The sequence below is a fragment of the Mesitornis unicolor genome, unplaced genomic scaffold, assembly GCF_000695765.1.
Source record: "Mesitornis unicolor isolate BGI_N332 unplaced genomic scaffold, ASM69576v1 scaffold9914, whole genome shotgun sequence".
NCBI classification, from domain to species: domain Eukaryota; kingdom Metazoa; phylum Chordata; class Aves; order Mesitornithiformes; family Mesitornithidae; genus Mesitornis; species Mesitornis unicolor.
In genome coordinates, this window is record NW_010179411.1 from 54,953 (window position 1) to 71,046 (window position 16,094).

Sequence of the window (16,094 nt, forward strand, 5' to 3'; positions counted from 1 at the left end):
TGGTACAGCAAAGGTTTGTGGAAGAAGTGTTGTGCCCAAGGATGCTGCAGCTTGGAGGTGACGGTGGAAGCCTGGATGCTCCCCAGCAGCTGAGATGGACACAGAGCAAGCCCTGTAACCCAGGGTAGTACTCAGCAGTGATTCAACAGTGGGGGAGACACAGCCTCTGAGGTCTTGGATGAGTTTCTCACAATAATTGAGGGAAGCATCTTAATTTTTAATCAGACACTTGCATTATGACTGCTGCAATTTGTTTGCAATGTGCCTGAGAGTCCCTGTAGTGTTTTTAGCCAACTTAAAATGAAATAAAAGGACACTGCAACATAAGCATATACACTGGCAAACAGTACAGTGCCTTGACATTGCACCCTCAGCATAAGCAGCTCTTCCGGGACTGAAGAACCAATGTTTCTCCCAAATGCTTGGGATGGGAATTACCTGAGGTGACTTTGTAATATCAGTTGGCTACTGCCAACTTTTAAAGTGATGACTGCTGTGTAATCACAGCCCTTAGACTGGCATTTCAGCTTTCCTCAGTTTGTTTCCTTTTCTCCTTCTTCCCAAATGCAAATATGTGTTGCTTGCCAGATTTCTTTTACAGAATGCCAGAGCTCATGATACTGAAATACATTGTATAAATGAGCTCTAAGCAACAATGTTCTGCCTTCTTTCTGTGGTAGCCAGCCTGGTCTAACCTCAGGCTCACAACTGTAGATGAGGAATGAAACTCCCTGTGTCAAATCTGGCACAAGTAGTGATGTCATGAACAACAACAACAATTTTATCTCACCTCAGCTATCCCAGAACAAATGAAAACAAACAAGATGTGTGGCTTTAAACCAACTCAGTCCCTTAATCCTGGTTATGGCATGGTTGTGCAAATGCTTGCAAGGAAAGTGAGGACAAGAAGGTAGGAGAAAAGCATGATGGTGTCCTCTGTAGTGGTACGGTCCCAGAGTGACCATGAACCATAAGGGGACTGTAGTCCTCCCATGGGGACACCTGCAGTGTCATACATCTTCCTCCTTTCCACTTCTCCAGCTCTTCTGAATTGCAAGGTAAAATGTCTCAGATAAACTTCTAGAAATCTTCCTGAAGGGGCAGCTGGGTTTACATCATGTGTTGGTGTCTCTGTGGTAGTTCAATATAAGGAAATTTTTAATAACAGATATATAAGGTCCTCCTACACTGCAATTGGTCAACTGGACACTACTTACAACTGTGAAGGCACACTGTTGGGAAATGACTCTTAGGAGAGACACAAATGATAAAGAAAGTGCCTACTCTCATTGTTTCACTCTACTTTTTCCAAGTTTTAAGATTTCTTTCCTGTGAGCAGCATCTTTTCTTCAGAGCACACAACACTATCTGGAACAGTATGAAGTTATTCAGCCTATATACAGCAGTGCTTTTATGCTGTGCTTGATATTTCCCATTGGCCACATAAACCCATTTATTTCTTGACTCATCCTTTCATTAGCTATAATCCCATGGCATATATTATTCATAGAATAATATGGATTCAGAAATATATATGGTGGCCTTTTTTTAATCATCCTCAAATCAATCTTATTTTTCCCCCATTCTTTAAACCAAGCAGGGGTTTTTTTCAAATTAATTTTCCACTAAGACTCTTTTCATTTCACTTTATATCATCTGGTATGTATGCAGCAGAACAAGGAAAATGTTCAGGTCTATTTATATGCAATTAAATGGAAGTAATATATCCATGTCTTTTACAGATGGCTTTAATTTTCTCTGTAAAAGCACCTTACCACACTAAAACTCTTTGTGAAAGCAAAGTACATTTCTTCACAATGAAAATTTGCAAAATTATTTCTACTTTGGAAGTGCAATATCAAGAAACTGAGCTGCTTTGAGCTCTAAATGTGAGAGGACATATTTCAAAATTCAAATTATTCTCCTATCACTTTCAGTGCCTTAGCATCTTATTTGGGACATGCTCTTCGGGCACTTTGATTTCTTCAAGCAAAGGAAGAAGCCTTCCAGATGGAAACAGTCTTTTCTCTAATCTAGATAGAATTATTTTTTAATTTCAAAGCCTTTAAATAAAAGCTACCTCTTCCAAGTCACTTTTGCTTGCTGCTGAAGAAATACAAAGGGTATCAGGGTTATCAGGATACTGATCTCCATTTCATTTAGTTATTTTCCATATTTCAATATTTATTTCTTAAGTTCTGATTGCTCAATACCCTTCTAGGTAAGAGTTGTCACCCTGGAGGATTTATGGCTTATTCATACTAGAATAGGTTGGTTTCTCCCCATTTCCATTCACTGAATAAAATTCCCGATGACTTTTGACTAGCTCTTCTCTTCTTTCCTTCATCCCACCTTGTCTTCCCTACCACTCTCACATCCCATCTGCTCTCTTCAGCACTGCCAAAATCTCCCAAATGATGCTGGTCTAACTGAGATTGCAATGGTAAAATAGTCTCCATGTCTGGAAAATATTGTTCCAACCAATACAAATTGATAATTATCTGCTTGCTCTCTTTGTATACATGCTGAGGAAAAAGTACCAACCAGACAGGTTCCTCTCTCGCTGCCCAGCATTTGTTTTGCACAGAAGGAATGTGGAGATTTGATATTGCAGAGCTCCGATCTGATTCTTCACTTGTCTTTTTGTTACCTTTAGTCTTATTATGTCAAGAAAGGGAGGCAATATGGAAGAAAAAAGCTCTTCAGTTGTCATTTTGTTAATTGTCCTGCTTCATTAGGATCTTCAGGGCCAGGGGAGGATGCAGAGGTTCATATGGAAAGAAACATAATAGCAGCGTTTTGCCAAGAAAACCAACATTTCCAGGGCATTTAGGGCTGCAAACCTGGCTTTTCTACCAGGAAAATTGTTACTCCACGAAGGAACCAGCTAATTGCATCAGCACTTTGTCTCTCTGCATGTAGCTTTAATTTTGTGGCCATAAGCTCTTCCAAGTTTACCGCTACTGAACAAAGCACAGAAAGCAACTACATATTTTCAAAGTATTAAAGGAAATAACATACAACATGGCTGCTTTTAAGGGAAGAAAATAAAAACTTCTATCGACAGTAAGGGGATCAACATCTGATGATGGAAGCACTGATTTCTCTCTGTCATGGGAACCACACATCCATTATGAGATAAAACAACCACCTCTGTAGACCAAAGCTCATAAAAGAATTATTAGATGATCCACCATAGCTATTCAGATGTGGATACAGAACAGGGTAGCACTACATGCAGGAGAGCACCTTTGATGCTAACCACCTCAAACATAGCCAGGGATGGAGAGTGCACCTTATTTGAGGAAAAAATATCCTAGAGTGTGTAAGTCAGTGGTCATAGTACTCTAAGACAAAAGACTCTGATTGTTCTGTCCACATATCCCTTTTTTGGGTGGCCAAGTCTTTTCAGTTAAGACAATTCCCCAAGGATAGGCATGCTGTGCCAACGTCACTACCCAGCTGACAGCTAAAGCCATTGGCTCCTTCAGGATATAATTTTTCCTTAAAAATGTACAAAGAGAATTAACAGCCTCAGCTAGGGGGGGGTCATAAAATGTAACGCTCTGATACAAAATGGCTTACAGTGCCCAACAAGGACTACTTGTACTTCACAACAGAGATGTAGCTTAAGTTGTACCCTCTCCATGGATTTTCTTCTCGGCTTTTTCCACTCAGCTGGGAACCCTTTCTTAAAGGGTAAGGTTCCTTCTTTCATAACTTTTCTTACAAAATCAGAGCAAGGCAGGGAAATGGCAGTGCCCCCCTTTTAAAAGGAGAAATAGAAACAGATGGAAATGTAAAAAAATACTACTGATATATTAAATCTGTCAGTTTTCTCAGGCAAAAGAAGAAAAATACTAAGACCCTCATGAAAATACAGAGAATCATGCATTATCTTGCCAAGGAAAAAAGAGTGTTACGAGCCTATCTCAGTGAACAAGATAGGAATAAGCCTTCAAGTGGAAAGAATAAATGCAACTTCATCCAATTGTTTTATTAGCAAGCAGAATATGATCCTAATCTTTCAAAGTGTCAAAAAAGCCCAAACCAAGTCAAGATAAATGCACAGGGCCAGCTGTTCTAAAGAGAGTAATGGAAAGTGTGACACTTGAAATGTTTCTGAGATTTCTACTATGGCATAGAGATATGTTAAATGAAACTGATTTCAGTAGATTACATGATTTTATGCCAGCTAAAGAAGAGAACTGTTCATAAACAATTCAATGAATTGGGCAATACATATCGCGCATCAGCACAATTCATCATATCAGTAATTATAGGCATAAAATTGTGTCTAAATCTAAGAATCAGCTGCAAGGGCAGACAATTCAATGTGGCTGCTGCTGCTGCTCCTAAGAAAAGCTTGGTATCTAATGTGGGAACCACACTGCAGATGAAGGAATCCAGAAGTACATATGTTCATTTCCATGGAAATGCTTTGCATTTGCATTCTGTTTGAAAGATTACTGGCCTGAGGATTCTTCGTGAAACTGCTTATGAAACTGCAGGGTTTAAGTCATCCAGAGAGGATGCTGTATTTCAGGGCATGTCACACAAAGCTATTTCAGGCAAATGACGACTTCTAGCTCTGAACCGCGTGCTCATCAGTTCTCTGGATTTTCAGAATGTGGCTGCTCAGCATTTTTTAAAAAATCAGCCCTCAAGAAGTACCTCTGAGCGTTTGGTTTAGATACAGATCATCACCAGACTTTGGAAACCTGACCCAAGTCCTACCTCTGCTGCCTTCTTAAAGCATTACCATGTACCCATAATCAAAGTATCTGTACTGCTAACAGCAGGGAAAGAATTGGAGTCCAACACAAACCCCATTTCCCCTGAAGCTAAACTGATGTCCCAGTTTCCTTTATATTCTATGCCTTTTCAAATGATTACTGAATTTCTTTATGCTGCTCTCCAAAGATGTAATCTGATTACAGAGTTTCTGTTCAAAGTTTCTTGTGATGACTGCAGCTGAAGCCTTGATATCATTGTTTAAATTTATCCATCTGAAAGCTTCAACTGAACATTATTATTCTGACAAGAGTTTTTCTAGACAGGGCTGATGAAATTAACTGAAGATGAGAGCCACAAATGAAGATTTTAATCAAGATTAATACCTTCATTGTTAAGGGTTGACAAGGTGTATGAACATAGTGATGTTTCCATCTGTTAAATCTTTTGATCCTAAAAAAAGAACTGAGGCTTTAGCCCTACCTCTGTTTCGATGAGTGTGAGAGGGCTTTAATGTGGCAGAGTAAGTAGAGTGTTTCTCAACATTTCTGCACAAAGACAGAAGGTAAAATTCTACTGGCAGAGATGCTGATACTTGCATGTAGGGTATGTGTTTCTGAGATAATTTGAGTCCCCAAACAGCTGATTATTAATTACAAGGTTGGACGGGAGACAAGTCTCTGTCCTCCAGTCAGCAGCCAGTGTCAGGGACCAGAAACTGTTGAGCAACAAGACCTCAATTATAGTACAATCTACAGGTCCATTTAGACCATTTCCATCCCTCATAACTGATACAGGAATTCGGCTATCCCTCCCTGAGCTCGAGGCTGATAACCTCCTCCTACCAACCCCTTGGATGGTTGTTAATTGTGCTTTCCAAACACATCCAGTAGTTGATTTGGAAATGTCAATAGAAACTCTCCATCTGACAGACGACTAATTGGCAAAATTTTGGCAGAGAAAAATGGAAAGGAGCCGCTGAAGTCAGAGGTGTAGGTGACAGCTTGTATTGGGCTTATGTGGCAAGATTTTGGTAATGAGGCAGTGAGGGTGGCTTCTATGAGGTGACAAGAGCTGTCCCCATGTCAGATGGAGCTGCTTCCAGCCCTGTCACTGGCCAAAGCTGAGCCCATCATGGCAGTGCCTCTGTGATAATATAATAAAGGGTGAAAAAGAAGCTGCACAACTGCAGCTAGGAAAGAGGAGTTAAAATATGTAAAACAATTATGGAGACATCAAGGTCAGTGAAAAAGCTATGGCTGGAGAAAGACTCTTTCCTGACAGCTGCTTTATCAAGTTTTTGGACTCATCCCTTCTTCCTCAGATGTTTCCATCTCCTTGGCGATGTCAAACCAACCATGGTGTAGCCATACTTTAATGCAGGCGTGAAAACCCTTGGTAAGAATATAGAGGAAGGATAATAAATGTTTCCAAAGGTGAGAAGGAAGAACTGAGGTGTTTAATCCTTTTCTCTCTCCCTTTCACAACTGTGTGAAATACAGAGCAGAAACTGCAGTAAGGCCACAGTGAGACAGTGAATTGCATTTATATAATTTTAAAGCATATTCAGCCTCTTTGAAGAGCTGCAGGCCTTTGCTTTTTGTAGGATTGCAGAGGAACTCAGCACTGAAGTAGATAACCCCAAATGATTTGGAAAGCATTACGTGCACATGAACTCAAGTTGTTGCACGTCACTCTGTGCCCAGAGTTCACAAAAAAAAGCATCAACACTGCTTTTTCACTATTCAAGAAAAATATTTCTATCAATCTTCACCATTAATTGACACGCTTTTTTCTTCTACAGCATTTTTGAGCGATGGCTAAGAAAACACAGGCCCATGCTAGAAGTTTACCCAGCAGCCAATGCACCCATTGGACACAATCGAGAAAATTACATGGTCCCATTTATCCCCCTTTACAGAAATGGAGAATTTTTTAAACCCTCAAGAGAGCTGGGGTATGACTATGAGTATCTACAAGAACCAGGTAATGTGACTATTTCGTATAAATGTCAAATCTGTTGCTTATAATTTGGAATATGTCTGTAAAATTAGAAGATATTAAAAAATTATTCTATTCCAGTTTTTTTCTGAATATAGTCCCAGAATTTACCTGCTTATTTTCATATTTCTGGTACGATGATATGCAGAGTTAAAATTATATCACTAGAAAAATTCCAACCAAAATGAGCCACTGACATCCATCCAATCTATCTTAGCTTATTAAGAGCAGAATCTGACCCAAATGGTCACCTCATGACAAGAATTGAGGAAAAAAAGTGCTGAAAAAGTGCTGGATTTTGTGTCAGCCGTTTGCCCAGTTCAGCTGTTGCTGTGCAATGCAAGTGGGATTCAGTGAGATTTTCCAATTTCTGGATATGGTTTAAAGGAAGACAGATGCAAACTCTTCCTCGTTTACCAATGGAAATTGATCTTTTAAATACACAAAGTTCACCTCGCTGCCAAAGGCCAACACAAAGTCTGTGCCACACTTAAAACAGTGATCCATTGAATTTGTGCTTGCCCTATGGTTATTTGTACAGAATGCAACTGAATCACTCAAAATCCTCATTTTATTTAATCAAAAGAATTTTTCACTGTTTAGTGATGGCTTTGACTTGCACTGCTGTTCAGAGGTAGTTTTGACTTGGGCATCTTGGCCATCCTCAGGCACAGGGAAGACAGAGGTCCTTGAGGCTGTAGATGATGAGGAACCTCAGGTAGACCAAGGCTCATGCTCATAGTAGTGCTCATAGTTTCACTTGAGTAGCACTGGTGTCCTTATTGTTTAATAGGAGGGTTAAATTCTGCTAAAGATAAAATGTTATTTGGAATTGAGGATTGCACAGAATTATTTGGCTCAATTCTTTATAAAACTGGCCATTGGGATGATCAGATCTCTGACATTCACCACTGCCGAAAGCCACTTGGGATGAGGGATGCAGTCATCCTTGCAAAGCATTGACCACTCAACCAGTAGGTTACTGAGCAGGTTTGCTTTCCCTGTTTGAGGCAGAAAACTTTCTGTGAACATTTCTCTTTGATTAAAAGGCAATAAAGAGCTGAAAGTCCAATGACAATATAGCAAAAGCACCAGGGACATTTTAGCAATGTTAGCATTCTCATATCTCACTTTCTGTCTTTATCAAAACAATATCAGTTGTCAGGGCATCCCTGCTATTCGGACAGAGTTTGAGTACTAATGGGGGCGTATGGGTTCTGCATAATTTATAAACTGTCCAGTCATGTATTTGGCTTGTTTGTTCACTTCTCAAGTAAAATGTAGATTGGGACTTATAGTCATCCAGAAAATATGGGTTTTTACTATTTTACATGCAACGAAAGGAATCTGCAGCTCTCCAATATTACTGTTTAAGGCCGTTCTCATACTATAGCCCAGAGACAGAAGTCAATATTTCTCCTAATATGCCATAAACAATTTGGTTAACCCCAGACAGAAAAAAAATATAATAAATGCTTCAAATATATTCTGAAAATTACTATTTTAAGTCTTATTAGTAGCATTTTTTCCTTTTTGTTCACATTGCCATAATTTAACTCCTGATCAAGACTGGAAATATTTATACGTATTTTTAATGACAGTCACTAGTTTCCTAGATCCACATTATTTCTAGAATTGTACACTCAGAAGAACTGCTGAATACCATGACTTTCAGAAATACTGAGTCCTGAACTGGTACTGCAAAAGGAAGCAAATTGTAAACTATTTACCTTTTAACAATGCTAATTGTTAAATGTTAAATCTCCTGGTCTCTTCCCTTTTCCCAGGGGAGCATACAATCCTCTGAAAACAAAATTATTATTAAATTCTCTCCATGTTTATAACACAGAGGTAAGGAAAGTAGTTCCTAAATTACTTTGAAAGTTCAGCACGGAGAAAGAATTTCAACTTTGTTTAGAAATCTCAGATAATCCTTGGATGTCACTCAAGTCCTTGGTAATCTCACTGAGAAGAGTGAAGGGAAGAACTGCTTACAAATGGGAAATGGCCTGGAATCTCAAGATGCAGATATGGATTTTCTCAGTTCTCCAGTGTTTAAGCCCAGACTTTTCTCCAACGTGAAAAAGTTTGCTTTTAAAGGAAGGAGCTGAAGGAAAGCATCAAGGGCAGCGGTTCGGAGCACCTGTGACTTGGTGAATATGAAGCAGAACTGCACAGAGCACTATAAGTCTGGTTGCAAGAACTAAACTTGGAAAGAACCCAGTGACAAAATGGCATTTTAATGCTAAATTAAATTGTTGCTGTTCCCTTGAGGAAAATCTGGTGCCTGGAGGCCCCTTTTCCATGGAAAGCAAATCAGTATGCCACAGTTTGTGGTTATTTTAATTGCAGCTTAATTGGTCGCAAACAGCGTGCTTGGAAATTCATCCCTCGGGATTCAAAGACACATGTCAGAGTATAGTTATTGGGGAGCTGACCTGAGCAGTAACAGGAGCAGAAACCCAGCATTCCTTGGCATGAGAACTGCAAACTGTAAAACCACCACAACCTGCATGGCTTACAGAAAACTAACATTTATTATCATCAATAAAAAAATATTTGGAAGACTAATGGCACCACCTAGCAATGGCTGTCAAAACAATTTTCTATGGCAAAAGCTAGTTCAAGCACTTACATTTCAGGGCCTGACCTAAGCCTTTTCTATTTTTTTTTAGTTCTTCTTCTTCCAGAAATAGGAACAGATAAATTTGTAGACGCAGCCTTGACTTTTCCCAAGAAAATCTCTCTCTCTCAGTGGGAATAATTTGATGACCACTATATGTGTACGTGGGTGATTCACCTGGTTGGGTTTTTTTTTTTTTTGGAAAAGCAGGCAACTACACAATTATAAATCCAGGAATCTAACTGTAATTAGCAATTTTTTAACACCTTACCTAGGGATCTTTGACACTCAGGTCAAAGCAAGGCATAAAAGCATTATGATTACAACATAGAAGGCCAGGTTGGTCGTGGATGTGTTACAGGAGAAGAGCTCAGATCCCGAGTCTGCCTGCAGCTCATTTCTATTTCTGGCTTTTCAGCAATTTGGTTGCAAAATCACATCCAGGAGAGTAGAAAATGGCAAATATGGTACTGACATGGAGGGACTCTGCTGAGTCTCCCAACTCAGGAGTGCACATTGTTGGCCACAATGTGCAAGGGTGATGCTATGCATGGAAGAGCCTATGATAAAATAGTGGCAAAATCCACAATAAAAAATGGATGCTGGGACAATAATAAGCAATTAAAGGTCACAATACTTGGAAAATGCTGGCATGGGAAGTGGTTTATATTTCTGAATTAAATAAAAGATGAGAAGAGATTATTTTGGGCCCAGGTTTTTGGAGGTTTTTTTTCAGGTAGAAATAAGGAGTTGTAAATTAAAGTTAATAGACAGGATGCAAAAACATATTCCTCAGGAAAAAAAATAAAAGTATGAGCAGATATTTTGATAGTTAGATAATGATGCCTAATGGAGAAACACACATATGGATTTTAGAACTGTGTTGATTTTTTTTCTTCTTCCTGGAAACCATTTAGGTGTAAGAAACTATCTTTGGGTGAGTTATTAACAACCTAGTAGCATATAGCATGGTGATATCAGGAATCCTATAGCCAGATCTCACCTCTTTTTTGAGAAATCTATATAAGTTAACTGTGAAAGAGTGCTTAAGAAGTTCAAGTATTAACTGAGGTTGTCAAACAAAGTAAACAGTATTGCTCTATAAATACACCCAGGAATATTTGATATTTCTCCTCTCAGTACTCCAGAGTAATCCATTTTTGCCAGTAATCCACTCTGCGGATGTGCCATCACTGCCAGCGAGTGGGCAGGACTCCACAGCAATATTACTATGCAGAACTTCCTCACCAAGATAAGAAAAAAATTGCAAGCTTGGTCTAGTAAGATATGTTTGTGCTGCCTCAAGGTTTACTTTAGAACCTAGTGCCCATTAACTACCCATGTTAGAAGTAGAAAAACATGTCGTGCTGAATAGCAAAACTGCAAACGTACCAGTGGGGCTATGGCAACAGAAGAATGATAGAAAAAATGTTTTGTTTCTTTCCTGGTTGGCCAGAGTTTTTGTTTCTAATTTGTGTAATTAACCCTGGAAAGACTTTGCCATCCTGTAGTTGACATAGAAGGAATATCTAAAATATATAAATATTCTTTAAAAAATAATATTAAGGGTTTTTTTTCATCCTTTGGATCAACGATATCAATAATGTAGTTTGACATTACCACAAAAGGAAAATATCAGGATGCACAATAACAGATTGGCCATAGCATGTTTCTTCTTCAATAAACATGGAAAGTCCTCATTATTACCCTTAATATAGAAGATACACATTGCTTCACCTTAAAAATTACATTGTTGTGGTTTCCTATCCTCTTAATGACATCCAGCAACTCAGACAAAATGGACTGCCTGGTATTTTTAAATTACATTTAAAAATAACAGTCTGATGTATTAAGGGTAAGAAATTACTTGTAGCTGTTACCTAGAGTTAACACTCTCTTTGAGAAGAAAGAGTGCATAAGAGTTGAATGCTGAGACCATAGCTGAGGTTAATCCCTGTTATTTTCCTATCAGAAAGAGCAAGATGAAGAGATATTACTGGTATTAGTCATTAATGAGAGGGTAGATATCAAGCACCAGCCTGATCTGGCTTCCTGTTGCTTTGTCATGAACCTATTGACTGAAAGGGCAGTTTTAATCCATCTTCATGGCAGCTTCCAGGGAGGACTATCATTTACTCCAAATAGTTTGGTCACAACAACCCCATGCAGTGTTACGGTCGTGGGGAGGAGTGACTGGAGAGCACTTGAAGGAGAAGGACCTGGGGGTGTTGGTTGGCAGTGACCAAACACGAGCCAGCAGAGTGCCCAGGTGGCCAAGAGGCCAACGCCATCCTGGCTTGTATCAGTAATGGTGTGGGCAGCAGGAGCAGGGCAGGGATCCTTCCCCTGTACCGGGCACTGGTGAGGTCGCCCCTCGAATCCTGAGGTCAGTTTTGGGCCCCTCACTCCCAGAAGGACATTGAGGGGCTGGAGCATGGCCAGAGAAGGGTAAGGGAGCTGGGGAGGGGTCTGGAGCACCTGAATGATGGGGAGCAGCTGAGGGAGCTGTGAGGTTCATCCTGGAGGAGAGGAGACTGAGGGGAGACCTTATCTCCTCTACAGCTCATGAAAGGAGGGAGTAGAGAGGTGGGTGTTGGTCTGTTCTCCCATGTAACCAGTGACAGAACAAGAGGAAATGGCCTCAAGTTGTGTCAGGGGAGGTTTAGATTGGATGTGAGGAAAAATTTCATTACTGAAAGAGCGGTCAAACACAGGAACTGGCTGTCCAGGACATGGTTTAGTGGGCATGGTGGGGCTGGGTTGATGACTGAATTTGATGATCTTAAAGGTCTTTTCCAACCTTAATGATTCTGTGATTCTGTGAAAAGAAGTGGAATTGGTGTTGGCTGATGTCTCCCACAAAGCAGCTGTGTGTTGTGTCTCCACACACTCTCCCTTCACACTTTTCCCAGGTAGCCAACAGCAAACACAGTTGCTGCACTGTTGGGTCTTGCCCCGTTATCGATTAAAGAATTATTGTAACAGAATACATGAAATCTCAGTTTGCGTGATTTTGGCCAGTACAGTCATCGGCTTGCTGTTGTGGTAGAGTCCCAGATTAGCAGATTATAGAGTGTCCTGGGGTGCTTCATTCTCTAACACCCAAGAGTTACTATAGCAACTTTATGATAGCAATGCCAAACAGCTTTTGTGCAGCAAAATGAAACAGGCTGTAGATGCCAGGAGGTAGCTTTTGGCTTTGGGCTGATGACAGAAACTGCACAGACTGAGGCTGAAAGCAGTAGCAGGGCATGTTTGACTGATTATCAGGATATAAGAAAATAGATTAATCCCTTTTGAAAGGGCATGCTGTGAAATGTGGTATCTCATCATCTCGAAGTCATGTCATGTTTTACCAGGAAGAAGATAGCTCAGACCTCCAACTAGTATTGATAGAGGAGAGAGATGGTTCAAGGACAAAGTATGAATTTAATACATCACTTACAAAACTCTCATATCCCTGATAAATTCTGCAAGGAAGAGAACTTTGTACTAACTGTTGGAGTTACTAAGTCAAGCACACAAAGTTAAGAAATGCCAGCATTGATGTTGTCTATATATCCATAATCCACCCTCCACCCTTACATGTATGCATCATCACTATTTTTCCCCAGACCCCCACTTCATTCACTACATAGCATAGACAGCACTCATTAACAACCAGATATTCAATCCTTTTTTCTTTTTATTTGCATTTTCTCAGTTAAGGAGTGTGTAGCCTAATGTATGATTTATTGCTTTCCTGAAGATGTCTCCTCTAAGACTTTTCTTTGGTGCTGATCACTATAGCAGCCTAATCCTGCAGAAATATTAATTTATATTCACAATATAAAGGCTTTAGTGAATAGTACTGTCCTCATTTGACAGATGAGGAATGAAAGATTAAAGAGAGAATGCACCTCATACCCAGGAGTTTGTGGAGTTCACTCTGAAACATCAAGAACCTAATTTAATTCTAATTCTTAGTGTTATATAGCATTTATATGTCTACTGAGGTCAGAAGCAGAAGGCTGAACGTGCAGACTCTTGCAAATACAATCTCAGAATACTAAGCTGGATTAACTGGGAAACATGGACCAGAGAAATAGCAACCTAATATTTCCAAAAGAGAAACTGAGCTGTGGGGACAAACAAATTGTACTTAGCCTAAATTGAAATTACAGCTCGTAAAGTGATTTAACTTCAAGTGCTGAGGATAGCTTAACATTAAAGGTGCTGCAAACCAAAAGCATGATTTCAGAGCACAGCGTACAAACAGAAGCACTATGATCCAAGATATATGGGAATACTTTTCTGGGCACCAGTGAAAATGCAAGATGTCAGGAAGACATTTAAAGCCTTTGTGGGGGTATACCACACTGAACATGCTTAAGCACATCTAAATCAGTCCAGATGCATGGATACTATTCAAAAATAAACTACCATAGAGTGTCTCAGAAAGGTTGCTCAGACACGTGCATTTTTTCCCCCTAATAGCTAATAATTACAGCTAATAATAGCAATTACAACTAGTAGTTGGAAGATGTGGGTTTCAAATCCTTCTTGGCCCAAGGGGACAGGTATTCCAATTTCTCAAATTTGAGCCAACAGGTTTTTGGGTATGCTGTGAAGATGTCACCTTCCAATACCTATCATGAAGTGAGAGTACTGTATGGCAGAGTTTTCATAACTTCTTGGGCCATAGTGACAGAAACAGAGACACAGACACACCGCAAAGCAAGAAGGCAGCTGGTTATCTTACCAGTGAGAAGCTGCCCTGGGTTCACCAAAGAAAAAGGGCTCCAATTCTTTCTTTAAGGATTTCTTGTGCAGAGAGTGACCAGAGAATAATTTTCTACTGCTTCTCCCGACACATGAATTATCAAATGAAACAAGCAGGTGACAGGTTCCAAAGTAGTGAAAGGAAGCTTTTTTTACCACTCAATATGTAGTCAATGCAGGGATAGCCTTGCTGCAAGAAGTTGTGATAAAAGTTCAAAGAGCAGCTAGAAAAGCGGATGGAAGGGAAAAAAAACCAACCCCTTCAATGACTGTTAACAACAACACATCTGGTCCAGGAAATTCCTGAGCTGCAAGTTGTTGGAGATTGGGTAAGTATTTTGTTAAAGGATCACAATAGACTTGACCTGATCCTAAGCTCTTTCTAGTGCTCTGCTTTGGTTATTGTTGCCACAGGACACTGTGCTAGCAGGACCTTTGGCCATACCGTACCAAACTTCTTGAGTTATAATCTTACAGTTTCGTCAAAAACATAAAGAGCACTGGGGACAGTGAACACTGTTCCTGCCTTTAATATAAAAATTGAGGAACAGACTATAAGGATTGAAGCAAATTGTTTAAAAACTACTGGTGACCTTCAGACAACTTCTAACAATGAAGTTTCTTTGTTTCAATCACCCTTCCACTATTGTCCGTTATACAACCTCTATAAAACTGACAGTACATTGCATCATGTAAAAGGACTTTTTCTTTTCTGTTTTTGTTTGTGTTTTTTTCAGCACTTGGATCTTTCCAGGAGTTTTTATCGCCCTACCTTGAGCAAGCCCGTCAGATCTGGCCTTGGTTGTTTGGAGCAGCCGTGATAGGAGGCATCATCACTGCTGTGCTCGCAGGGCTCATTCTGGCCTGCCGGAAGAAAAGAAGAGGAGCTGCTTCAGAGATACAACCCTTGCTCGTAGAAAGTGAAGATTACAACAATATAACTTACCAGTCCAATTTCTAGAGGCCTCCAGTAACTCAGTGCTGTTACCAAGGTGCTAATCAGGCATGCAGTGTTTGATTCGTGTTTACAAATACCTTGTGGAAGTGCCCTGCATAAATGAGATGGGCAGTCTTGTTCCTCAAGCCTATTGTAACCTCCAATGTTATAGTATCTTATGACATTTCCTCCTACAAAAGTCTCCCACATCCAACATAAGTTACCGTGCCACCCAAAGAACATCATGTATTTCCTAAGCTAGATTAAATAATGCTCCTATGAAACCAGACCGTCTTGTATGTTGGTGGCTTTAATGTACAATTCTCTTCTGTTTTATTTGCTCTTTTATGACTGTAGGCTCTAATCCCGCAGCGCAATCCATATGTTTGGCACATGGATTTAGTGAGGGGTTCCTGACTGCACCATCAGTGCTACATTCACTCTGTGTTTGAATATAAAAGCAGAAAGAGCTCTTTAGTTTAGTGAGCAAAATATGTGGTGTCTCTAAGCAGAGTAAATGACCCATAGACACATTTTCGTTCTAGGACAGAAATATTTTTCCCTCCAGCTCCTGTAATGTCCAGCAGCAGCAGAAAGTGAACTCTCAGAAACCACTTCTCAGTTCCCCCAAATGCTCCAATTCATTGTCTACTATACCATCATGCATTCGTCTGGGGAGCTGAGAGGTTTTTAGGAGATGAACCCTAGTTTCAGCATGTCCATGTCTATTCAGTTTGACTTAACAATTGTACATATTATCATTGACTTTTGATTGCTCAGTATGCATATATTCCATACAGGTAACCAATAAATAACAAAAGAAGGTTTGGTGGGATGACGTTGGCTGGATGGCAGATGCCCACCAAGCTACTTCATCACTCACCTTCTCAGCAGCACAGAGGAGAGAAAATATTAACAAAAGGCTCATGGGTTACAATAAAGATGGGGTGATCACTCAGCAATTACTGTCATGGGCAAAACAGAATCGACTTGGGGAAATTAATTTAATATATTACCAATCAAAAGTCAGAGTAGGGT

At 39.9% G+C, this 16,094-nt stretch overlaps 1 protein-coding gene across 1 annotated transcript in view; it reads left to right on the plus strand.

Moving 5' to 3' along the window:
* The window catches only part of TYR (tyrosinase), a 45,551-nt gene extending 30,211 nt beyond the window's left edge, over positions 1–15,340 (plus strand). The window contains exons 4-5 of the mRNA XM_010182754.1: positions 6,539–6,720; positions 14,857–15,340. Of these exons, the coding sequence (XP_010181056.1) occupies positions 6,539–6,720; positions 14,857–15,080 (406 nt within the window). The 3' untranslated portion in view covers positions 15,081–15,340. The remainder of the gene's footprint in view (positions 1–6,538; positions 6,721–14,856) is intronic.
* The last annotated feature ends 754 nt before the right edge of the window (positions 15,341–16,094 follow it).